Raw genomic sequence first — 26,435 nt, 5'->3', positions numbered from 1 at the left:
CCAAGAGCTTCATCCACATCCCGGCCCAAGCACTAGGGCTGTTCTCTGCTGCAGCTTGGGCCATGCCACCCATGTGGGAGACCTGGATGAAGCTCCTGGTTCCTGCCTTTGGCCTGGCCCAGCCTTGGCTACTGTGACTATTTGGGGAGTGGACCAGTAGACGGAAGATCTCTCTCGCTCTCTCTCCCTCTTTAACTCTGCCTTTCAAATTTCAACATAAGTAAAAAATTAAAAAACAAAAACAAAAACAAGAAAGTGAATGAGTAGGAGCATGTTTCTTTGGCTCCCTAGGGAGCCCCTTGGAAGGCAGGAGGGAACAATGTCTTACACATCTAATTCCAGGGACCTGACACTTTCTAGTTGGGAGCAGTTTGCTCCATTTTGAAGCAATTAGCGCCCAAGGGCTAGTAAACTTGGGACCTCTACCCGAAAAGTGGAATAGGCTAAGTGGTTGGGTAGCTTTGGAAAACAGATTCTCTGTCTGCATTGGGATGCCCTCCAGGTAGCCAATGCCCAAACCTAGCAGTGCTCACTTGGTCCCAGGTAAGAAGTGTTAATCCCGGGCCAGCTCTGTGACATAGTGGGCTAAGCCTCCACCTACGGCACCGGCATCTCATATGGGTGCTAGTTGAAGTCCTGGCTCCTCCTCCAATCCATCTTGCTTATGGCCTGAGAAAGCAGTGGAAGATGATGGCCCAATTGCTTGGGCCTCTGCATCCACGTAGGAGACCTGGAAGCAGCTCCTGGCTCCTGCCTTTGGATTGGCTGAGCTCCAGCTGTTGTGGCCATTTGGGGAGTGAATCAGCGAATGGAAGACCTTTCTCTCTGTAACTCTACCTCTCAAACTAATAAATAACATCTTTAAAAGAAAATAAAAAAGAAGCATTAATCCTTACTGGAACAAAGAGTAGGTGGGGTGGAGGGCTCCGTCAAGCCTATGACTACAATGATGGAAAATCAGGAAGGGTGGGGAAACCATACAAATGATTCAATTTCATAGAACACACACACACCCGAAAACAGTGCACGCCAAACTGGTTAAATCCGAGCAAAGTCTGTAATCTAATTAACCGCATTGCTTCAGTTAACTGATTTGTGCTAATGTCAATTTCCTGGTTTTGATAATGCTGATATAAAGACCCAAGGGGGGGCAAGTGGGCATGGGTATAGGGCACTTCTCTGTACTAATTTTGCAACAGCTTGTGAGTCCATAATTATTTCAAAATAATCTGTAAAAACAAAGCAAGGGGAACTTCCCCCTAGCCCAGCCCCGCCCCAGGCCCGGCCCACCTCGACACCGCCCCACAGCCCAGCAGCCCGGCCCCACCCGCGCCTCGATCGCCCGGGGCCCGGGGGAGGGGGCGTGGCGCGTGGGGGCGTGGCCACGCACGCGCAGTCCCGCCGTCCCGGCGGCGCCTCCGGGGAGTCGCGCACGCGCAGTCCCGGCCCCGGGTCGCCACTCCAGCCCCTCACCGCTGCCGGGGGACCCGGTTACCTTGGCCCCTTCGCGCTGCCGTCTTTTCCGGCAGTTGGGGAGTTTCCTGTTGTCCTCACCCGCAACCGCTGCTCGGCCGCTACCTCAGAGCCCCTCGCGCGTCCGCGCCCCTCTCTGGCCGCTGGCTGCCGCCGCCGGGGCTTCGCCTGTCTGCACGTCGAGACCGCTGGCCGGGCGGGCGTCTGCGGCTGTCCGCCGGCCACGGCCCTGCCTCCCCCGGGGCTCTGGTGAGTGTCCCGCTGCCGCTGTCTGCACTCCGTCCGCGGTTTCCGCGACTCCTGGGGCTGCCCCTCTCTCTGGCTGGCGCCCCCTCCCCTCGCCTCGGCCGCTCTCGGCCCCCGGCCCCCCTCGCCAGCCTCCTGTCAGCCCCCTGGGCCCGGCTGCCAGGCTCCGGGTTGGCCCTCTCCCACATTCCCCCAGGGCCACGTCCTGTCTCTGTGTGTGTGCAGTTGGGGCGGGGAGCCAGGCTCTCCTCTCCGGGTCGCCAGCTTTGTCTGCTCGCTGCCAGCAGGCAGTCCCCGTCGGGGTCCTGGCCATCGTCCGTTTTCCTTTATCTGGGTCTGAGGGTCGGAGGTGCCCGCAGCCCAGCGTGGGGGTGGGGGGGTGCTACGTTGGCATCTGCCCCTTCCCCGCCGTGGCCGGGCTTAGGGTCCTGGGCTGCAGGTGGTCTTACACTCACAGGCGCCTAAGAAGAGAGTGGGGAAGACATAGAGCGGGGGGTGGGGGTGGGGGTGGGGATAGGAAAAAGTCGCTCGGGACCAAGAGGCAAGCTGTCACAAAGCCTGCAGGACGTCTGGGAACGCGTCCCAGCGGCACCACAGCAGCGTGCTTTTTGCCATCCCCAGAGGAAGATTGGGGGCGAAGTAGGCCCTGTGCCTCCTCTCCCTAGCAGCCCGCCTTGGCTCCAAGCTAGCCAGCCGTTAGGTGCGGGTTTCCTGAAACATAAAATAATCACCTCCGCAGTACCAGGCTGCCCTCCCCGCCCAAACGGTAGACAGCAGCTTCCTGGTGAGGGAGCACTCTCCCCTCCCGGGCGGAACGGAGGGCCAGGGCACGGCCCGACCCTGCCCCCATCGCACCGAGGTGCTCTCGGCGCGTCCTCCTGGTTAATCTTTCCCAGGAGGAACATTAGAGCGGGTTGTAAGACGTGGGAGGGATGTGGCTCTTACGGAGTAGACTAGGTCTCAGGGTCGAATTGCCCAAATGGAAGATAGCTGGGTTGGCAGTCACAAAGGCATGAGCTATTGGTGAGACAAGAGGATTTTTTTTTAAGAGTACCGTTGTAAAGTCAGTCAACCAGACCTGTCCAGATTGAATAAAGTAATGGTTTTCCTTTGCCCTCCTTTTAATTTGCGATCCTTACCCCTGACTTTTCAGAGTATCACATCCTTTTGTTAATTTAAAAAAACCTTCTAAGAATGCCTCACCTACCTATTGTTTCTAATTCTGCAGAATTTAAGGAGAATGAAACAGGGCAGTGGGCCTCCAGCGGCTTGTAGGTCAGAACAGGAAAGCTTGACTTATCAAAAGCAGGAGAGAAAATCTTGTCTCACAAAAGCACAGGGTGTCGCAGTGAACCCATGAATTGCTAGAGGGCCGTGTTAACCGTGTCTTTTGATGAAAGGCCATTAGGGTTTGAGGAAAGGTCAAAGGGGAGGGCAGTGCGAACTTTACCATTGTGTTAGAGACCGCGTATGGAAGCCAAGAGCCTGGCCCATTGTGAGCATCTTTAGTGCGCTTACTGCCCTGTTGATTTTTTTTTTTTTTTAACAGGCAGAGTGGATAGTGAGAGAGAGAGAGAGAGACAGAGAGAGAAAGGTCTTCCTTTGCCGTTGGTTCACCCTCCAGTGGCTGCCGCGGCCGGCGCACCACGCTGATCCGAAGGCAGGAGCCAGGTGCTTCTCCTGGTCTCCCATGCGGGTGCAGGGCCCAAGCACTTGGGCCATCCTCCACTGCCTTCCCGGGCTATAGCAGAGAGCTGGCCTGGAAGAGGGGCAACCGGGACAGAATCCGGTGCCCCGACCAGGACTAGAACCTGGTGTGCTGGCGCCGCAAGGCGGAGGATTAGCCTAGTGAGCCGTGGCGCCGGCCTGTTGATCTTTTTAAGCAGCAGCTTGGAAGGTAATGCTTGTGATTTGAACGAGTCAAAACTTCTTTTTCCCCCGAGTTTTTGATATGCCCACCGATGTAAATGTACTCTGTTCTTTAACTTTGTTGACAACTAAAAATCACGAACTTATCCAGCTTGCATTTATCAGTCGCCAATCATAAGGCCTGTGTTGTCTGTCTAAATACTCTGGAATTGTGTGTTTATGCTGAAGTGACTTCAGCTGTTAAAATGAGACTACATGTGTGAAGAGCCTCCAGAAATATTCAGTCTCTCCCTTGCTTTTGCCTTGTTTTTAGGTCTGGTTTTCAGAATTCTTCAGACACACTTGGAGTGCATGTGGTTTTCATTGTGGGTGGAGGGGGTACAGACTGACAAATAAGGAACCACACCCAAGCTTCATAAATGAAACAGAGGTTTTAAAAACATTCCTCTGCTGATACATGAAAAACATTTGGGTTTGCTTTGGTAGTCGTAGAAACTTCCCTGTAAAACATAACATATTTTGTAGTGAGATGGCTCTGAGTGTAGTGTCTTGAATTTGTGATTTTGGCACATCACGAATCAAAATGTTTGCCTCTTAAGTAGACCCCTGATTTTTTTTTTTCCCCTGAGATTTATTTAATTGAAAGGCAGATTGAGAGAGAGAGAGCGAGAGAGAGAGAGAGATCTTCTATCTGCTGGTTACTCTGCCCCCTCTCCCCCCATGGCTGCAGTGTCAGGAGCCTGAGAACTCCATCTGGGTCTCCCACGTGGGTGGCAGGGCCCAAGCACTTTGGCCATCTTCTGCCACTTACTCAGGCACATTAGCTGGGAGCTGGATCTGAAGTAGAGCCTCCAGGACTCTAACTGTTTTGGTTGACTTTTTAAAGATTTACTTATTTACTTGAGAGGCAGTTATAGATAGACAGAGGTCTTCCATCCACTGGTTCACTCTCCAGATGGCTACAATGGCTGGAGCTGCGCCGAAGCCAGGAGCCAGGAGCTTTTTCCAGGTCACTCCCCAAGACACTTGGGGTATCTTCTACTGCTTTCCCAGGCCATTAGCAGAGAGCTGGATTGGAAGAGGAGGAGCCAGGACATGAACTGGCGCCCATATGGGATGCCTATGCCACAGCACTGGCCTCCAAGAGCCTGGGTTTTAAATCTCTCCTCTGAAGGGCTTATGTGATTTATGCCTGGGGATTTTAAAAAAATTTTTATTTTATGATTTATTTATTTATTTATTTGAAAGTCAGAGTTACACAGAGAGAAGGAGACATAGAGAGGGGGAGAGATTTTGTATCTGCTGGTTCACTCCCAGATGGCTCCAATAGCCAGGGTTGGACCAATCCAAAGCCAGCAGCCAGGAGCTTCTTCAGGGTCTCCCATGCGGACGCAGGGGCCCAAGCATTTGGGTCATCTTCCACTGTTTTCTCAGGCCTTTAGCAGGGGACTGGATCAAAGTGGAGCAGCCAGGACTCAAACCAGTGCCCACGTGGAATGCCAGTATTGCAACCTGCAGCCTTGCCTGATATGCTACCATGCCAGCCCCCTAAAAATTTCTTCTTCTTTTATTTATTTTTTTTTTTAAGATTTATTTATGTATTTGAGAGGCAGAGTTACAGACACAGAGAGGGAGAGACAGAGAGAGGAGAGTCTTCCATCTGCTGGTTCACTTCCCAGATGGCTACAGTGGCTGAAGCTGGGCCAATCTGAAGCCAGGAGCTTCTTCAGGGGCTCCCACATGGGTGCAGGGGCCCAAGGACTTGGGCCATCTTCTACTTTCCCAGGCCATCAACAGAGAGCTGGATCAGAAGTGGAGCAACCGGGACTTGAACCTGTGCCCATATGAGATGCCAGTGCCTCTGGTGGATACTTAATCTACTGCACCACAGCGGCCCCCCCCCCCAATTTCTTAATGTTAAACCTTGTTTCTTAACAGTAACAAATGTTTATATATTAATTTAATCCACAAACAGTTAAAAAGCTGCTAAGTACTAAGAAGGGAAAAACCTTAAGAAAACTTCATAAAATACACTATCTTTGAAAATGGTCCTTAACCCCTCCTGCATTTTACTCTGCTTTTTGTGGAGATGAAAAGTCAGAAGTATATGGAAGGAAAGTGTAAATAGAAAACACTGAGCGCTGTTGCCAGTGCTGGAGCTGTCAGTTTTGGTGAACAGTTTGGCCGAGTGTGATAATAGAGGTTAGTTAAAATATTGAGGGCAAAATGAGATTTCAATCTTAGGAAAAACTGTTCTATAAACGATCTAAACCTTTTTGAATTTTGTTGTTGTTGTTCTGTAAAATGAGGAAGTTAGGATCCCGTGTGTGTGTGTGTGTGTGGTGTGTATGTGTGTTTAAAGATTTACTTATTTTTTTTGAAAGTCAGAATTACAGAGAGATAGGTAGAGAAAGAGAGGGAGAGAGAGAGAAAGAGAGACAGAGAGATCTTCCATCCACTGGTTCACTCCCCCAAATGGCTGCAAAGGCTGGGGCTGGAGCCTCCTCTGGGTTTCCCAGGTGGGTGCATGGGCCCAGGGACTTGGGCCATCCTCTGCTGCTTTCCCAGGTGCATTAGTAGGGAGCTGGATTGGAAGTGGAGCAGCTGGGACTCGGAATGGCAACCACATAGGGTGTTAGCACCACAGGCAGAGGCTTAACCTTCTCTGCCACAGTGCCAGCCCCAGGACCCCTTGTTTTTTTTTTTTTTTTTTTTTTTTTTTGACAGGCAGAGTGGACAGTGAGAGAGAGACAGAGAGAAAGGTCTTCCTTTTTGCTGTTGGTTCATCCTCCAGTGGCCCCTGCGGCCGGCGCATCTCGCTGATCCGAAGCCAGGAGCCAGGTGCTTCTCCTGGTCTCCCATGCGGGTGCAGGGCCCAAGGACTTGGGCCATCCTCCACTGCTTTCCTGGGCCACAGCAGAGAGCTGGCCTGGAAGAGGAGCAACCAGGACAGAATCCGGTGCCCTGACCAGGACTAGAACCCAGAGTGCCGGGGCCGCAGGCAGAGGATTAGCCTAGTGAGCTGCAGCGCCAGCTGGATTTTCTTTTAACTGTGGAAATAAGCCCACAAGTTCCGGGGAACAGGTGTTTGGCCTGGTGATTGAGATGCCCATGTCCGGCATCCCAGAGTGTGAGTTCAACTCCGGACTCTTGCTCTTGATCCCAGCTTCTTGCAGATGCAGACCCTGGAAACCAGTGATGATGGCTCAGGTAATTAGGTTTCTGCCACCCATTTATGAGACCTGAATTGAGTTCCCAGCTCCTGGGTTTGGTGCCTGCCTAGCCCTAGCTGTTGTGAGCATCTGGGGAATGAACCAGTGGGTGGGAGCTGTCTGTCTGTTTCTCTCTCTCTGCCTCTCAAATATATAAATAAATAACATTTTTTTTTTTTAAATTTCATAGAATTACGGAGAGAGGCAGAGAGAGAGAGAGAGAGGTCTTCCATTTGCTGGTTCACTCCTCAGATGGCCACAATATCCGGAGCTGCGCCGATCCGAAGCCAGGAGCCAGGAGCTTCCTCCTGGTCTCCCACATGGGTGCAGGGGCCCAAGGACTTGGGCCACCTTCCACTGCTTTCCCAGGCCATAGAGCTAGATTGGAAGAGGAGCAGCCAGAACTAGAACCAGTGGCCATATGGGATGCCAGCATTTCAGGCCAGGGCGTTAACCCGCTGTGCTACAGCACTGGCCCCAATAAATAAATTTTGAAAGTTATTTGTAATAGTACATGTTCATTGAAGAAAATATAGAAAAACATGGAAAAGCAGAAGCCAGAATGAAACTGTCTATTATATATATTCTGACTGCCTAAACTAATAAGAACATTTTGATTATCTGTTTCTAGTATTTCTGTACACATGTAGTAAATACATAAACAAAATTGAGATCGTAATATTTACTCTTTTTTTTAAAAGATTTATTTTATTTATTTGAAAGGCAGAGTTATAGAGACAGGGAGAGATAGAGATTGTCCATCTGCTGGTTCTCTCCCCAAATGGCTGTGATAACCAGGGCTGGGCCAGGCCAAAGCCAGGAGCCAGAAACTTCATCCAGGTCTCTCACATGGGTATTGAGGCTCAAGGACTTGGACCATCTTCCACTGCTTTCCCAGGTGCATTAGTAGGGAGCTGGATCAGAAGTGGAGCAGCCGGGACTTCAACCGGCTGCAGCTTAACTCATGCTGCAATGCTGGCCTTGTGTGTGTGTGTGTGTTTAAGATTTATTTATTTATTTGAAAGAGTTACACAGAGAGAGAAGGAAAGGCAGAGAGAGAGAGAGAGAGGTCTTCCATCCACTGGTTCACTCCCCAGTTGGTCGCCATGGCCGGAGCTGGGCCGATCTGAGCCGATCTGAAGCCAGGAGCTTCTTCCTGGTCTCCCACACGGGTGCAGGGACATAAGGACTTGGGCCGTCTTCCACTGCTTTCACAGGCCATAGCAGAAAGCTGTGGATTGGGAGTGGAGCAGCCAGAACTTGAATTGGTGCCCATATGTTGCCGGCACTGCAGGTGGCAGCTTTAATTGTATCCTACCACGCCACAACTCTGGCCCCTCTACTGTATGTTCTTAATTTACACATATGGTATTGTGATCTTGTTCTTTTTTAAAAACTACAACACTATGCTTTTTTTTTTTTTAAAGATTTTTATTTATTTGAGAGTTAGAGTTAACAGGGGTAGAGGCAGAGAGAAAGGTCTTCCATCTGCTGGTTCACCTCCTAAATGGCCACAGTGGTTGGAGCTGGGCTGATCAGAAGCCAGGAGCTTTTTCCTGGTCTCGGCCATCCTTTTTTTTTTTTTTTTTTAAGATTTACTTATTATTTGAAAGTAGAGTTACAGAGATGCAGAGAGAGAGAGAGTGAGAGAGAGAGAGAGAGAGAGTCTTCCACCTCTTGGTTCATTCCCCAAATGGCTGCAATGGCTAGAGTTTTGCCAATCCGAAGCCAGGAGCCAGGACCTTTTTTCAGGTCTCCCATGCGAGTGCAGGGGCCCAAGAACTTGGGCCATCTTCTACTGCTTTCCTAGGCCATAGCAGAGAGCTGAATCGGAAGTGGAGCAGCCAGACATGATCTGGCACCATATGGGATGCCAGCTCTGCAGGTGGTGGCTTTACCCCTACCCATAGCATTGGCGCTAATGGGCCATCTTCTGGTTTCTCAGGCTGTAGCAGAGAGCTGGATCCAGAAGAGGAGCAGCTAGGACTAGAACTGGTGCCCATATGGGATGCCAGTGCCACAGGTAGAGGTTTTGCCCACTGCTACAATGCCGGCCCCAACACTATGTTAAAGATACATTCCTGTGGAGTTGCTTCTGACTACTACATGGTTATTTCTTGTTTGCATTCAAAGTATTTTACTTATTTATTTCCTTACTGAATTGCTTCAACTTCCCATAACACAAATGATGGCAAAATGAACATTCTAAATGTACTGCACATCCTATATGTGCTCCCTTTAAAAGCCTGTATGGTAATTTCTCTAGTGTTTATACTTAGGAGTGGGATTTCTGGGTCAAAGGACATTTATATATATATATATATATATATATATATATATATATATTCACCCAGTATTCTCTTTGTCTGGCCTTTTTTGTGTATTATGTGTGTCCTCTAGAATTTTTTTTTTTTAAGATTTATTTGTTTATTTGAGAGGCAGAGTTACAGAGGGAGAGACAGAGAGAGGTCTTCCATCCTCTGGTTTACTCCCCAAATGGCTGCAATGATGGGGGCTGGACCAGGCTGAAGCCAGGGGCCAGGAGCTTCTGTGTACAGGGGCCCATGCCCATGGACCATTCTCCAGTGCTTTCCCAGATGCATTAGCAGGGAGCTATATGGAAGTGGAACAGCTGGGACTTGAACCAGACCCCAGATAGGATGCTGACACTGCAGACCACAGCTTTAACCCACTGAGCCACAGTGCCAGCCCCCTTCCCGAAATCCTGCACCAATATACATTCCTATCTGAAGGGAAGGAGAAGGTATAATTGGTGGATTCTAATTCTAAAACTAATACCTCCTCTTGTCTTTGTTTTTAGCAGCCATGGCAATGACAGGCTCAACACCTTGCTCATCTATGAGTAATCATACAAAGGAAAGGGTGACAATGACCAAAGTGACATTGGAGAATTTTTATAGTAACCTTATCGCTCAACATGAAGAACGAGAAATGAGGTAAATAATTTTGCTTGAAAAAATGATCATGGCTATGGCATTCATGTCTGGTGTAATAAAACATATTGATAATATTGCTGAAAAGAGACAAGAATAGCAGTAACCATGTAATAGACTATCCCTTTGCAGTGGAATGACAGTATAACAAATTCCCAAAGTCCCTGCTATTAACCATCTATTTCTGTTAGTCAATAACGTAAGGTTCTGTTGAAATATATTTAAAAAATGGAGCTAGATAATTGAAGTTCATTTTACAGATTATTTATTTATTTATTCTTTAAGAGACAAAGACCAAGAGAACTCCATTCTGCTGGTTCACTCCCTAAATGCCTTTCAGCGGCTGGGCCTGGGCCTGGTAGAAACCAGGAGCCAGGAACTCAATCTAAGTCTCCCAGGTGGGTGGCAGGGGCCCAGTTACTTGAGCCATCACTTGCTTCTTCCCTGTGTGAGCAGGAAGCTGGAATCAAGAGCCAGAGCTGGGACTCAAACATAAGCACTCTGATAGAGGATGCAGCAACTTGACTGCAGGCCCAGCCCTTGCCCTGGGAGTTCATTTTTAAAGCAGTGTGATAGCGCGGAAAGATCAGCCTCTTTGGCATCAGACCTGGGCTTGGAATTCTGCTTGTACCATTTAGTAGCTCTATGAACCTGGCACAAGTTCCGTAGTCTTTTTCAGTTTCCCCATCCAGAAAATGGGCATAATTCTCCTTGCCTTGCAGGATTGCTGTGGGGATTAGATATAACATATGTGGTTACCCACCGTAAGCTTCATGGATAGCGAGCACTTAGTTAATGGTGATGGTAGCAGCTATTGTTATTACTGATCTGATATACATTTTTATGTAGTAATTCATAATTAAATTTTTTTCAAACGCTCTGTTGTGAAAGTACTCAGAAGTATAGAAAGGTTAAAAGCATTATACAGTAAATACATGTATACATGTTATCTAGAGTCTACAATTATGATTTATCGTATTTGTGTTACCCATCTCTATATCTATTCATTAATCTACATTTTTAAAAAGTTTATTTTTTATTTATTTGGAAGGCAGAGAGAAAGAAAGAGAAATTTTCCATCCATTGGTTCACTCCCAAATACCTGCAACAGCCAGGGCTGCAGCAGGCTGAAGCCAGGGGCTTGGAACTCAGTCTCAGTCTCTCATGTGGGTGGCAGGGCCTCAACTACTTGAGCCATCACCAACTGCCTCCCAAGGTGTGCATTAGCAGGAAGCTGGAATGGGAAGTGGAGCTGGGACTCAAACCCAGACACTCCAAGATGCAGTAGAGGCATCCCTAGCAGCTTCTTAACCTCTGTGCCAATTGCCTGCCCTGCCTCTATCTTACATTTTTGCTGTGCTTACAAGTTTGCTGCAGATGTCAGGGTACTTTTGAGTATTTCTGCTTATATAACATTAAGTAGAAGGGTGGACCTTTGGTGCCTTGGCTTAAGTTGCTGCTTGGGTTGCCTGTATCCCATATTGGAGTGTCTGGTTTGAGTCCTAGCTACTGTGCATCCCATCCAATTTCCTGCTGATGTGTACTCTGAGAGGCAGTAGAAGATGGCTCAGGTGGTTGGGTCCCTGCCACCTATATGGGAGCCCAGGATAGAGCTCTGGGCTCTCAGCTTTGCCCTGATCCAGCCCTGGCTGTTTCATGCATGAGGGGAGTGGACAGTGAATGAACGCTCACTCTCTGTCTTTGTCTCACTGCCTTGCAAATAAAATGAAAATAAAATTTAAAATATTAACTAGAGTCAAACATTTATGTTTTTAGGTTAGTGTAAAATTTGTGAGTTTTAACAGATGAGTATACCTGTATAAGTGAAACTTGTTTGATGAGTTTTAACAAACACACGTATCTGTATAAGTTAAAAACCCAAATCAAGATGTAGAACATTGCAGTCCTTCCAGAAAGTTCTTTCATGCCTCTTGCTCCTTCAGCCTTGGGAATTCCACTGTTGTGATTTTTTTCTAGCGTAGATTCATCTTGTCTATTCCATACAAGTAGAACATATAATTGAAATCATAGAGTAAATAATTCATTTGAGGACAACATCTTTCATTCAGCATGTTTTTGAGGTTCATCCATTTTTTGTTGTTGTCATTGTTGTTAAAGATTTATTTATTGGAAAGGCAAAATGACAGAGTGAAGGGTGGTGAGAGAAAGAGATAGATCTTTAATCCACTGGTTAACTCTCCAAATGCCTACAACAGGCAGGCCTGGGCCAGGCCGAAGCCAGACTTCAAGAACTCCTCCATCCACGTCTCTCGAAGCTGTGTCAGAAGCAGGGGAGCTGGGGCTTGAACCAGGCCCTGTCACATGGGATGCGTGGACATCCCTAGGGGCGCTGTGCCGAAGCTGCCCCTGTGCTCTGACCCTTCTTACTGTTCCCTACTTTAATTATCCAGCCATTGAAATGGAATTCATTTACACCCTTGAAATTTTCGACAGCGGAATCTTCTCCTTCTAATACTTGTGAACACATGGGTGAATATCCCAAAGTATTCTGGAAATTTAAAGAAGAAAATTGGGGAAGTTGGGTAGATAACCCATTAAGATTAGAGTAAATCCTCCCAAGTTTGGATGCAAATTCTTATTTTTTGTTTCATCCTGTGGATTTGTAATAAAATTCTTCAACAAAACATTCACTTTAATACTGTTATTGAAATAAATATTCATTGGCCAAAATCAAACTCATTTTCTTTCTGTGTTCCTCTCTCTCTGTTTCTTTGTTCATACATCATTGTCTACCCCCCACCCACCAGACAAGACATTTTAAGATGTTTCCTTTGATTCCTGCTTATTGGTTTTCTTTGCAATGACAAGGCACTTCATTGCAGTAGGAGATCTTTGCTGTGCGACTGAATTAGGACGGTAGCTGTCAGTGGCCTCAATCTCTTCTCAGCTGCTTTGCCTGCCTGCCAGTCTGTTAGATCTTCATTATTGCTGGTTACCATTCTGAAAGAAAAGTCTTGTCACATCACTCTTTGCTTAAAAGCCTCTATGAGTTCTCACTGTCCTCAGAGTGAGACCTAAGCTTCTTGATTCTATGTGTATCAGCCTTACTAGACTCCACGCTGTTTCTTCCTCAGTGTACCCTGTGCTTTGATTCTTATCCCACCCTGCTCAGGTCGCCTGTTGATCTGGAAAGCCCATAAATGGTGGAGGAGAGGTTCTAGCCCGTGTGTTTTCTTTTCTTATGATGAATAAATGAAGATTTGCTCTTAAGGGTATTTTACTTGTTCTTTTTAGTTATATCAAATCAGCATGAGATTGTAGATCAAAAGTATTCAGTTTCTAAACTGAAGTTTAGTATTCCAGGGGTTTGGCGTCTTAAGTTTTGATAGTGGTGCCACTCACCTTTTCTCATTCCCCCCACCCTTGAATCTCCAAATTCTTCCTTTACCTTTGCCATGTGTCACTCTGCTACTAGCAGGGAGGAGGAAGAAGATGTGAAAATCAAGGGTGTATATTTTGGTCAGAGAGGGAGAGAAACACCCTGATACAAGAGGTTATCAAATACCAGCTGTGTGGTGGCTAGGGAAGGAGGAAATAACTGGGAGAGAAGGGGGAGGGAGGGAAGGAATGAGAGAAAACATTTAATTTTGAAACAAGATTCACTGTTAACAATAAAATCTTATACAGTCTTTACGCAAATATAGACCTAAGGATAGGAATATTTTCATTTGTCTTAGCCATTGTAATTTTTTTTTTGTTTTTATGAGGTATTTTTGATTTACTTTCGTCATTTTTCAAAAACCAACTGTATGTGTGTATGGAGTTTTCAGAAAGTCTACCATTCTCTCCTATATATTTTTTGTTGTTTGTTTTAGACAAAAGAAGTTAGAAAAAGTGATGGAAGAAGAGGGCCTGAAAGATGAAGAGGTAATTAATGCTGGGAATTTTTCCCTTGAAAACCAGCACGGCAGGTTGAATCTTGTCCATGGAGTTAACCTGGGTGCGTAGGGGAAGGGTTTTGGCTCAGAAACAGGAACTTGAGAGGTGGCATGTTTCTGCGTTTGGGTGTTTATTTGGAGGGAGAAGTTATTTGTTAAATATCCAGCAGAGAAAGGCCTCTTGGCACATTTCAGTAATTAATTAGATTTAAAATTGCAAGAAAAAGGATGAAATCATATTAAAATTTAAGAGAAGAAAGGTGTAGCATTTTTGCAGCATTCAGTGAAACAAAATTCAGTGGGACAAATTTCTGAAATGATTATTAAGGTGAAATCTTAAGTCAGCCCTTCAGTCTAATGTGCACAGATATGGTAGGGGGTGGAAATAATCCCGTGCAAGGAACTGAAATGAAGTGGAAATGCCTCGAAAAATAGAAACGAATCACAGCAGAACCCAGGACCATGGTGAAAAAGACCCAGTACTTACATCAGTGATAGTTGGTGGGATACAGTGAGCTGCAAGGAGTAAAAAAACCTAGAAGGAAATAAAAAAAGAACACTTTTATTTGATAAGAAATATTAAAGGAACATGTTGTTGATTGTTTATCCCCCTCCAATAGAAGTGTTAGGGTACTGGACTGCTCGGGGGAGCACCCACCTGTCCCGGATGGGTGCTGAGCGTGCCTTGGTTGTTGCATCTGAAAGTCAAGGATGGGAGAGGTGACCTCGTATGTATCCTTTTGCTGTGATTACCCGGAGTCGAGTGCGGTCCTGTTTTCCAGCTCAGGGAGTCAGAAATCCGATATATTACAGAGTTTCAGAATTTCAGCTCCTTCTCTTCCCGCTCTGTATTTGGACATTAGAAACGGCTCAGGAGATCAGCGCATGCTCGGAAGGAGACTGAGTTTCTGCGTTTGAAGAGAACAAGACTTGGATTGGAAGATTTTGAGTCCTTAAAAGTCATAGGCAGAGGAGCGTTTGGTGAGGTAAGAACCACAGCTACTTGTCAAGAACAAACGTACTGTAGAACTTTGAAAATTATAACATAGCATAAGCTCATGATTGTGAATATAAGCAAAATGTTTGGAGTTAGATGGATCAGGCGTGCCAGCCTCACATCCTAACTACCTTGTCTGTCCTGTTACCCTCTTTCCTCCTCTTTCCACTGTCCCAGTTGTCAATTTTGGCAGAAACGATATTGGTGCATTAAATATTGATCTAGGGGGAGAATTGAAAATTGGAAGGAAATCAATATTAATTATTTACTCAGTGCTTTTCTCCTGTAATCGTGACAGTAGCCCGTTTTGTAGATGATGCAGTTAAGATTCCAAAGGTATATGTAATGTCCCAGAGTCACATAACCATTGAGCATTAGATCAGAGGGTTTTTTTTTCTTTGACAGAGTGGATAGTGAGAGACAGAGAGAAAGGTCTTCCTTTTTGCCATTGGTTCACCCTCCAATGGCCGCTGCGGCCAGCGCATCTCGCTGGTCCGAAGCCAGGAGCCAGGTGCTTCTCCTGGTCTCCCATGTGGGTGCAGGGCCCAAGCACTTGGGCCATCCTCCACTTCCTTCCCGGGCCATAGCAGAGAGCTGGCGTGGAAGAGGGGCAACCGGGATAGAATCCGGAGCCCCAACCGGGACTAGAACCCAGTGTGCCAGCGCCGCAAGGTGGAGGATTAGCCTGTTAAGCCATGGCGCCGGCCAGAGGGTTTTTTTTTTTTTTAAGATTTATTTTTTATTTGAAAGGCAGCGTTAGAGGGTGGGGGGGAGATTTTTCCATCTGCTGATTCTCTCCCCAAATGGCCACAACAGCCAAGGCTGGACCAGGCTGAAGCCAGCAGCCTGGAGCTTCTTCTGGGTCTCCCACATGGGCCCAAGTACTTGGGCCATATTCTAATGCTTTCTCAGGCGTATTAGCGGGGAGCTGGATTGAAAGTGGAGCAGCCAGTTCTTGAATCGGTACCCATATGGGATGCCGGCATCGCAGGCGGAGGCTTACCACACTACACCACAGTGTAGACCCCCTGGATCAGAAGTTGAACCCAAATATTCCTGACCTTAAAGTTCTTAATTTTTCTTCTTCTTTTCTTCTCCTCCTCCTCCTCCTTTTTCCTTCCTCCTCCTCTTCTTTTTTTTTTTTTTTTTTTTTTTAAGATTTATTTTATTTGTTTGAAAGGTAGAGTTACAGAGAGAGGGAGAGATAGAGAGATCTACCATCTGCTGGTTCACTCCCCACATGGCCACAATGGCCAGCGCTGGGCCAGGAGCCAAGAGCTTCATCCAGGTCTCCCACCTGGGTGCAGGGGTCCAAGAACTTGGGCCATCTTCTGCTGCTTTCCTAGGCACATTAACAGAGAGCTTGATCAGAAGTGGAACAGCCAGGACTCCAACTGGTACCCACATGGGATGCCAGTGTAACAGGCTGCAGCGTAACTCATTACATCACAATACTGGCCCCAAGTTCTTATCATGTCTGCACTCTTTATTTCTGCCAGATTGGTATCACTCTGAAAAAATGGCCTCGGAGCCAGAACTTCTAGAAAGGAGCTCTGAGAGATTAGTAGTAGAGAGTGGAAAGCTTTGGCAGCTTTATCCCTTCTGTTCTCACAAACAACTTGTGCTTGGCAGTGAGCAGTCTGATGGAGGCAATTTGAATGAGCCTTTGCAAGGTCATTTGCATCGCTGCGGAATGCCCAAAGTGCACAAAAAGCACACTGCAGTAGTTGTATTGCCTTTGTGTGGAAGGAGCAGCGTAGTGTTACAGATGAGTACCTGGGGAATAGAGTGCTCAGAGGACAGCTGAATGACAAGCCTGGTCCTCTGTGCTCAGAGTCACTGTTGGGGTCCGTGAGGGAGGGAAAGGTACAGCACTGCCGCTACTTTGTGTTCGGGGAGGACTCGCTGTGGGGCTCCATTAGGCGAGGCACACAGAGAAGAAAATGCATTTACCTGGAGAGAGGAGAGGAGGATGGACAAGAACTGGCCAGGAAGTTTTCCTTTTGGTCTGTAGGCCATCAACTTTGTTTTCATTGTCAAATTATTTGTTCTCTTTAAAAACATTGAAAATATATATGAAAACGGAAAACTGTATTAAATCCCATTTTCCTGATTTCTCTGTGCATAAACTTATTTTCAACCTGTAATCGTGTCCTTAGGTTTTCTGAGCTGACTGGCTTACAGATGTCAGAGGTTTAACGAGTCCTGAAAGCTTTCATTAGATTGGTTTGTTCATTTAGAGAGCTAAAGCTGCTCAGATATAGGGTATTTGAGGATGTTTCCAGCCTGAATTCACTGTGTTAATATATTTATTTTTGATCATTCTCCTGTTTTGTCACTGCTACTTGATTACATTAAAATTATCGTGCTTCAGTTTAACTATTTCTATGCCACATGAACGTGTTACTCGACAGTGACAATATTTGATTTGGTATTTCTTTGATGACCTCTTAGGTGCGGCTTGTTCAAAAGAAAGATACGGGGCACGTGTATGCCATGAAAATCCTCCGTAAAGCAGATATGCTTGAAAAAGAGCAGGTAAGGCGCAGTTGGAGCGGTACTTTCAGTCAGCTTGTGAAGTTTTGTCTCCTAAAGCAATTCTTTTTGCTTAGTTAAAAATGTATATTTTTGTTAGTTTTCCTTAGCTCTGTTGTGTGTGTACATGTATTATTGCCTCCCCCCCCCCCCCCATAAGAAAGCACATATTGAAAAGCGCAAATAATGCCTGTAGGTTGTATGTCATCTTTGAAAAATTGAAAGCCTGTTAGAGAAGCAGCTGCAGCTGGAGTCTCCCAGTTGGTCACAAGATGTCCTTGTCATGACAGCCTTTCTTGGAGGACAGCATACTCAGTGTGGCAGTGTGTTTTTAGTCAACCTTGGACTGGAAGCCCAGAATTAGAATTTAGAATTTACAATCTAAAACATGTTTTAATATGTTTCATTCTGCACACTTATCTCAAAGTTGGGTCTTCTGAGGGACTCATTGATGTCTAAGAGACCAGTGCTCCATTTTCTGAGTGGATTTGTTCAATATAATGCAAATGAAAGGAGAATGCTAATTCTCCTTTCATGATTAAGAATACATTTTAATAACCAAACCAACTTTTCAAATAGAGCTGCAAAATGCATAAGTACTTTATGCAAAGTACATAAGGTTTTAAATATTGCAGCATATTTTAAAAAGCAAGAATGCAGGCTTTCTGTAAATCTAATTTAGCTGGGTGCTTAAGAGCAGATTGCAGTGGGTGACAACTACAGATGTCCTGTGACAGATCCGATGTTACAGGGGCGAGTTTAAGAGCAAGGGTGGAAGTTAGCCCTAAAGCCAGCTCTTCCTGCTTCTCAGGGGAGGCGTAGGCAGTGAGCCTTCTCTGCCTTCATTTAAGTGCCAGCTCAAGTTTGGGATCACCATTCCCTCCCTAGTTTTCATGTGTGACCCAGGGGATAGAGACTCTAAGGAGTTTTAGTTGAGAGGGTCAGACCCCGGTGCAGTGAATCTTCAGATGCTGTAGGTCATGCTGACACTAGCCTTGATTCAGATGCCAGTAGTCCTGCTTTTTGTATGGATGTGTAGGTACCGACAGAGTTTGAGTTAATCTTGAGAAAGAAAATAAAAAGCTGTATTGATTGGTCAGTATATTTGCGTTTCACGATTAAGTTTTATTTTTACAAGACACATTTCCTACAGTTTCAGCCGAGGCTAAACACCTCTCTTAAAGTAATTAGCAGTCAGAGTAAGATTATGAAGCTAGCACATATTATGACTTTCAGGTTATTAATTCTACATAGCCTATGCCGGGTACCCAGTATGGTGACAGAGGATGTTCCCAGCATGTTGTGTAAAAACCTCTTCTCGAAATGTGCCTTCTTCAAAATCAGCGTCTAAATTTTTCCAAAGAAAAATGTCTGTTAGGACTTTAAATAATGCATTAACTTATGCATTAAAGGGTGCGTTAGCTTAATTGTTTAGCTCACCTTTGGTGCTAGATTTAATTCACTGGGTTTGATCTCATCATGGGGCCGCCCGCTGCCTGGGTCAGCCATCCTGAAGAAGCGTGCGGCGTTTGTGCTAGGTGAAGATCCGAAGCAGGCGCATGCAAGCCCATCACTTTTGGGTAGGGCTGACAGAGTTCACATCCTGAGCCTGACGTTTTGTAGTTACAAGTGCTTTATCCAGAGGAGTGGTTACCTTTTTTGTTTGCTTTTTCCGAACTGAGCAAGAATTAAAGCTACCTACTGCAGAATGGTTGATTTCCATAGGGTAGAAATTTCTGCTCGCTGGAAATACTTAAAAAATAAGATGCCAGCATTTAGCTGGTTTCTGACATTTCTCCTCTGGCACAAAAGGAAAACCTTGCATTGTGGTGCCAGGATACAGTTTTGATGGGACAAAAGACTGGCTTTTATCTCTGCTTTCTAAATGCCTAGGTTAGCTAGCGCCCGCACCTCATTAAATATTTATGGAATGAGAAAGACTTTTGGTATGAGTTGTACCCTTGGCTCTTCCTTCGTTTACCCAAAACTCCGTTGAGCTCTCTTTTAGATCTTGAGGTTGTTCCTAGTTGCTGTTTCAGTCTCAGGAGAAGGTGTGCTCATACTGTTTATAGCCTCCCAGTTGACAAACAGGAAGTATTGTAGTCATCGCACTGTCCTCTGAGGTGAGGACAAGCGGTAAGAGTGGTACCTCCTTCCCTTTTGTCTGGCTCCCTGCGTTTGGCAGGGCTTTAACAGGAGCCAGGGGCAACAGGCAGGTGAAAGCTGCCTCCTTGGGTCTAGTGTTTGATAGCAACTGAGTCTTGGCCACTGCTAAAGGTGAGCAAGTAGCGTCAGTTTCCTCAGAGCTTTCTTCTGTTTTAAGGTCAAGTATGCCTTCCTCGGCTTTTTGTGGTTTCATAGCCCTGTTCCTTATCACCCTACTGTCCATCCCCCCGCCCCATACCATTAGACTGGAATCTCAGATCTGTAAACTGAAATGCCTGCAGGGCCCTGAGAGTTAGCAGGGAAGGATGAGGCAGGGGAGGTGAGAGACCAGCGAGAGCGAGGGGTCTGTGTCCCGCTGGAAGAGTGGCAGAAGAGCGTCTTCCTGTGAAACAAGCAAGCATCTGGAAGGTGTCTCAAGCAGAACAGCAGCCACGGGCTGGATTTGCCAGCACACATGCCATTTCTTCACTCTCGGTGCACACTTTACTGGAGAACACGTTGTAAAAACTCAAGATCTGTAGCATGTATGAAGACCAAAACTTCTATTCAAGGATTGGACTTGGTTTTAATGGATTTAGATCTGATTCAACTCAACTTTGGATCTTGTGACACTTAATAAAGAGGGGAGGGGTAGAAGTTGATAATATGCAGTGATGTTTACTATTATATATTTGAAGAAAATAAGGTAAATTTGATAGTAATGCTTTATTTTAACAAAGTACTTTTACCAGTTTTTCTAAACCTTATGCAATTGGGTCTCCTTAGCTATGTATTTTAGTAAAAGTAAGAAATTGGAAGTGTCATTAATTTGAATCTATTAATTTTCTTAGGTGTTCTTATATTTCAATTTGGTAAGAATTGAGTGAGCACACTGTGTGTGCAATAGTGAACTGAATGCTGTGGCATCACAGTGTTCTAGAATTGTCCACTGGAGCACTGTCATTGCAGACCCCAGGGTAGGACTCATTCAGAGAATCTTACCTTGGCGGCTTATTTTCTATCATAAATGATTATTAGAACAAAAATGGGTACCAAAGAGTGGTGATTTTAACTAATCAAAGATTCAGTTTATAACACTGGTAAAGTTGCTGTTTCCATAAAGCCATTCATTTTGCCACTTTTGAAAGCCTTTCATCACTCAAGTTTTCATCACCAAGTACCATCTAGTCGAATGTCAATTTTGAATTAATAGGTTTATCTAAGTAGAAATTAGATCTTATGCATCATTACAATTAAATACTCAAAACAGTGTTTAAATTGTTTAAACATATATACAGTAGAAGCAGAGCAAGGCTTGTCATTAATCCAATGCATATACCTCCAGGTTGGCCACATTCGTGCGGAGCGCGACATTCTAGTGGAGGCAGACAGTTTGTGGGTTGTGAAAATGTTCTATAGTTTTCAGGATAAGCTAAACCTCTACCTAATCATGGAGTTCCTGCCTGGAGGTAATTACTGACGATGAAAGGTCATTTTTCCTTTTTGTGCTGTGGTTTCTCTCTCTCACCTCGACAGTTAACCCTCCTTTCTACTTGATTGTGCTCAGTTGCTTTCTGTATCTCTCTTCAGGTCTGTAAAGAAAGTTAGTAACCTGTCTTGTGCTGGGGTGCATTTCTACAGTCTTAGTGCCAAAAAAGTAACCGTTTCGTTCATTCTCAAGATTGCAGATGGAGATTTCTCTATTTTCTTTTTCTTCTAAAAATATGTAGGAATAAACCAGGTAGCTCTGCCTGTTCTCTTACCCGTGGAAATCATGTATAAGAAGTTACCTAACTGATAAAATTGAAGCTGTAACATTCTTTGCTTCAACTTTTTGTTTCTTTCTCCCTACCTGTGTTAGTAGTCAGAATCAATTTTCACACTCAAGATTGCAAGTTTTACAGAACTCAGCATGTGCGTCTCCTAAGACATGAGACAGTTCCCGAGTCAACCCAGAACAGACCATACATCCGTTCTGAGGAACTCCGGCTGTTTCCCAGTGAGCACATGAACTCTAAGCAAACTGTTGGTGAAATTTTTTTCTTTTAATTTCCATTTTGGTTCTTAGCAAAGCAAATCTAACTGTGGCATAAGATTTTGATCTTGTGGCAACCCTTAGTTTAGATTTAGGGTCGCCAGTACTTTTTATTCACTGTTGATCAAAGTTAGGAAACAGTATGGTAGGATGAGGAGAAGCTTACTTTTTTTCTTTTTCTTTTAAACTTGAGAGAGAGAGAAAGAGATAGCTTGCTCCCATCTGCTGGTTCACTCACTAAAGACCTACAACAGCTGAAGCTGGGCTGGGCAGAAACTGGAAGCTTGGAACTCATTCCAGGTCCCCCTTGTGGGTGGCCAGAAGCCAATTACTTGAGCCCTTGCTGTAGGAAGCTGCGGTCAGGAGGTGGAGCTGGGCGTTGAACCCAGGTACTCTGATGCAGGATGCTGGTGTCTTAACTGCTAGGCTAAACACCTGCCCCTGGGATAAATTTTTAAACATTTGGATGCTAATGCTTGAGTAGGAGTAAGAACCAGCGTGATCACCAGTCCCTTGACATGCATCTCCTCATTCCTTACCCACATTTTCTTCATGGCTTCTCACATCTCCTGGACCCTGCCCTTTGCAGGAGCTGGCCTGAGCTGTCTGATCATTTGGGCATACTTGCACAGGTGACGCCATTGGCTGCTCTCCTGGGCCACACAGCTACCTTAGAATTGGCCTGAGTGCACTGTCCCCATGTCTGCGCTGTGCTTGCATACTGACTGGCTGCCAGGAGTGATTAGGGAATCATGTTTTTCAAGTCTTGGACCAAAAAAAGAGCTTTTAGTAAGTGGTGTAATTTTTGCCTGAGGTAAAAATAATCCACTTTTGTCTAAGAATACAAAAAATAAAATTATAAGTGAAATGAAATTTATAAAAAGTATGATACTCTATTAAAATTAGACATTTCCCTTTCCCTGTTTTCTAACAAGTGGCTTTATGTGGGCTCTAAACTGAATCTTTCCTATTTCTCTTGGCTTTAAACTACTTATACATATTTTCTTTGCTTTTGTCTAACTGTTGAATTAGGATCTGAATCTTTTTCTGCTGTTTGATGTTGCTGGTATTAAGCAGAAATGAAGTTTGCTGAAAACTAAGGCGGTTACCCTTTAACTGCTAAAATCCTGATAATTGTGTTTTAAAAGTTACGTAAAGACTTGGCACACAAATAAATACTTGTGGAAAACACTAAAGAGAAACAAACTCACTGATTGTGAGAGGTGTTCAGTGTGCACTTCTGGGAGGCGGTTCTCACACGTTCTAGTACAGTATTTTCAGTTTACTTTTAGTTTTTTGTTGACTGATACTTTGCTACCTAAATCCCGCCTTTTTGTTTATGTGTCTTCTAGTGTTTTATGACTAGAAGTTGGGAAGTTTACATTCCCAATGTTTACATTTTTATTTGCTATTTCAGCCACTCTGTATAGCAGTGGTAGTATCGCCAATGTGGAGGTGCCATTTGAGTCTAGATGGAGAGAAGTCTGCAGGTACTTATGCAGATAACGTGAAAAGGAAAGTAGTTTTTTGTCCTGCAGCCAAAAAAAATCTTAAGCATATTTGTGTGTATATATATGTAGATTTTTTAAAGTATGGGAGAAATTTCCTTTATCTCTCAAAAATAAAATAGAAAGAACAGATTGTGTTCAGCATCAGCTAACTTAGGTGTGAGAACGTCTGATTCTCTGTGGCTGTGATTTTTACCTGTAAAGTACTAGAAACAACTGCTCACCGTTTCCCCTGAAGTGAAAATGTGGGTCGGTCTCTCAGACTCAGCACAGGTCTGCTTAGCTGCCTTATGTTGGCACGTAGGGATGACGTGTCTGAGAACTAATTCTTACTCATGTGTTTGTGTGTGTGCACGCACGTGTGTGTATGTGTGTGTGTGTGGTGGCTTTGTATTCTGTTTCCAGGAGACATGATGACCTTGTTAATGAAAAAAGACACTCTGACAGAAGAGGAGACTCAGTTTTATATAGCAGAAACAGTGTTAGCCATAGACTCCATTCACCAGCTTGGATTCATCCACAGAGACATAAAACCAGACAACCTTCTCCTGGACAGCAAGGTATGTGGGTGGGGAGCAGCCTGCGGAGTGTGTACCTACTGATCTGAGCAGGCTTTGCTGTATCAGACCTGCACCAGATGTAATTACAGTGGAAGAGCAGTGAGCGACTGGTGTGTTTTCTCTCTTTTTTAACAAATAAGTTTGGTGTTACTTCTTTTGCCTGGGATTTAACACTCCTCTTAAAAGTAAAGGACATTGTTGAAAATGATGAAAAACAAAGTTAATATAGAGAGTTATTTTCTAATGAAGCCAAAGATAATCATCTTCTAGCATAAAATTAACTAGAGTACTGATGCATTCCTGTCCGGGCAACCTCATCAGTTAATGAGGAACCCGGCCAAGAACCAGGAAGTAGGGCAAAAAAAATAAAATAAAATAAAAGACAACAAAAACCTCTCACAAAGTTTGGGTCCCAAATCATGTACTCTGCTTTTTAAAAAATCCATGTAATTGTTTCATTATACACTTTTTTTTTTTTAAAGATTTGTTTATTTGAAAGGCAATGTTACACAGAGAGCGGCAGAGGCAGAGCTAGAGATCTATCTGCTGGTTCACTCCCTAAATGGCCACAATGGCTGGACCTGGCTAGTCTGAAGCCAGGCGCCAAGAGCTGCTTCTGAGTCTCCCATGTGGATGCAGGGGCGCAAGTACTTGAGCCATCCTCCGTTGCTTTCTCCAGCAGGGAGCTGGATCAGAAGTGGAGCAACTGGCACTTGAACCAGTGCCCATATAGGATGCCACAGATGGAGGCTTAACCTATGCCACAGTGCTGGCCCCCCAGAATTGTTATCTTGACTGAATTTTTCTTTAAAGTAGAAAAGTAAATCTAATTCCTAAGGTATTTTTCTTTGTTGCTATCTTTTGATGACTTTGCTGCTGTCTTTGGAAAATCTGAAATGTTTTATTTTTTTCTTGAAACCTCTATCTTTCTGTTTCAAGAGAGCCAAAGACTTGTCAGGTAATTTCTTCTGGTGAATAGCTTTTTTTTCCATTTTAAGAATAATGCGTATTTATGGTAGATAATTTGAACAACACAATTATCAAGAATAAAATTTTCCTATAAAATTATCATCACTGAGATGTAACTGCTATTTTGTTATAAAGCTTCGATGCCTTTCTGTTTGTGTCTGTAATTTATATGAAGTTAGCATCCTGAAAGCAAATTCTGCTTTTAAAATGTTAATGCGACTTTGATGAATGAATCTCTTACCCCTTACATCATAATAGATTCTTCTTTCCTCATTTTATGATCTTTGTCATGAGTCCTACATTATGTAATAATATCTACCCTACTTTAAAAAATAATTGTGTATATATGTATAAAATACTCACATATGAGGCAAATATGGCAAAATGTTAAGAATTGCTAAATCTGTGTTTACTCATTGAACTTTATATATTTTTCTGTATTTGAAATATTTTAAATATTTTAAAAGAAAAATGCTATAGAATATATTTTCCAGTACCATAAGTTCATATATAAAATATTTTTTAATTTATTTGAAAGTCAGACTTACAGACAGGTAGGGAGAGACAGAGAGTGATCTATCTGCTGTATCACTCCCTAGATAGCTGCAATGACTGGGGAATAGGCCAGGCCATAGCCCGGAGTTTCACCCAGGTTTCCCATGTGGGTGCAGGGGCCCAAAAACCTGGGTCATCTTTTGCTGCTTTTCCAAAGCCATTAGCAGGGAGCTGGATTGGAAGTGGAGCTGCTGGGACTCAAACTAGCAGCCCCATGGGATGCCAGTATTGCAGGCTGTGGCTTAACCCACTATACCACAACACTAACCCCAAGTGCATAAATATTTTTAACAAGGCCCTACCCCTACCTTGTGTGTTTGTGGATTTAGGTGTCCTGGTTTTGACTTAGTTGTCCTCCTGTAGTCTACATTCAGGCTCAGCAAATGGACTGAAGGCCAAGGCCTTGGGCGTGCAGTCTAGCTGAAGAGGAGGTGCAGATTTGCCCCTATAATACGCTAGCTCAGACTTAGTGTAAAACGCTGTCGTAAGCAAGCTCCTTTATGTGTTCAGTGATGTAGATTGAATAGTGAAAATGCAGAAGTATTGCGGTCCTGCTGTATACTCAGAATAGCTAAAGAAGTCCCTGAAAGTCTAGACTTGAATACCATTTGCTTTAGGTACTGCTTTTTAAGATATCTCTTCTCTTAGGGTTCTTAGGCAAAACGTATAATCCTGAGAACTATAAATTAAACTTTTTCCTGGCTGGTAGAACACGTTTTTTGCAAATCAGAAAAAAAGATACTAACTTAGTAGGCTCAAAACTGTTCTTGTTTGGCAGTTTACCTTGCTGTATGTTCACATACACACACAACCCCAAAGGTAATGGGAGAAACATAATGAAGCCTGACCGTCTGAGCAGGCTTCCTGTGGCCTCGTGCTCTGGGACGTGTATGTTCAAGCCTGAGAATGTCCTGGAAGAGGTGGCGTCAAGGCAGGAGCACAGATACTAAAGTCACTGGGCTTACACCTAGGCCACCTGCTGCTGCTGGCGTGACCTCGAGCAGGGATTTCCCTGACCATCGGGATTCCCTCTTCTGCTTTTGACTTCACCACAAGAACACCTACTGCTTTCTTAGAGCTGGTTATGTGCCAGACGCTATGTGAGGAGCCCTGTATACGTTAATTCTTATTTCTGCTGGAAGATGTCATTATTTTCACTTTCCAGAAGAGATTAGAGAGAGGGGTTTAGAGAAGAAAAACCGTCCTGGCTTGAGGGGGAAGAGCATGGGCTGATTTCTGCCTTGGGTTCTGCCGCTTTTCCAGCAAGCCAGTGAATGCTTGAGTCTATGATGTATGGCGTAAGAGCTACAAATGAGCCACCACAGTTAATCCCCTGATCATGGCGCATGGCTCATGGGAGGTCTGAGTTTTCCTTGATAAAAATTCATAGTCAGAGACTTATGGCTGGAATATGGTATGGCAAAACTTATTAAGAACTATTCAGTAATATTCATTTGCTTTGTCTTTGAAATAATTTA

At 44.7% G+C, this 26,435-nt stretch overlaps 1 protein-coding gene across 2 annotated transcripts in view; it reads left to right on the top strand.

The window, feature by feature from the left end:
- Window positions 1-1,422: 1,422 nt before the first annotated feature.
- The window catches only part of STK38 (serine/threonine kinase 38), a 37,239-nt gene continuing 12,226 nt past the window's right edge, over window positions 1,423-26,435 (top strand). Inside the window, exons 1-7 of one of the 2 annotated variants that reach the window (XM_062186025.1) lie at window positions 1,423-1,722; window positions 9,625-9,757; window positions 13,591-13,642; window positions 14,517-14,639; window positions 17,105-17,188; window positions 20,676-20,799; window positions 23,279-23,433. In XM_062186025.1, coding sequence (XP_062042009.1) covers window positions 9,627-9,757; window positions 13,591-13,642; window positions 14,517-14,639; window positions 17,105-17,188; window positions 20,676-20,799; window positions 23,279-23,433 — 669 coding nt within the window. In that variant the 5' untranslated portion in view covers window positions 1,423-1,722; window positions 9,625-9,626. Of the gene's footprint in view, window positions 1,723-9,621; window positions 9,758-13,590; window positions 13,643-14,516; window positions 14,640-17,104; window positions 17,189-20,675; window positions 20,800-23,278; window positions 23,434-26,435 lie in introns of both variants that reach the window. The other variant, XM_062186024.1, reaches the window with a different exon arrangement.

This window comes from Lepus europaeus, chromosome 3 (genome assembly GCF_033115175.1).
Source record: "Lepus europaeus isolate LE1 chromosome 3, mLepTim1.pri, whole genome shotgun sequence".
Classification (NCBI taxonomy): domain Eukaryota; kingdom Metazoa; phylum Chordata; class Mammalia; order Lagomorpha; family Leporidae; genus Lepus; species Lepus europaeus.
The sequence above is the reverse complement of the archived record's forward strand: the minus strand, read 5'-3'. Positions and strand labels throughout refer to the sequence as shown.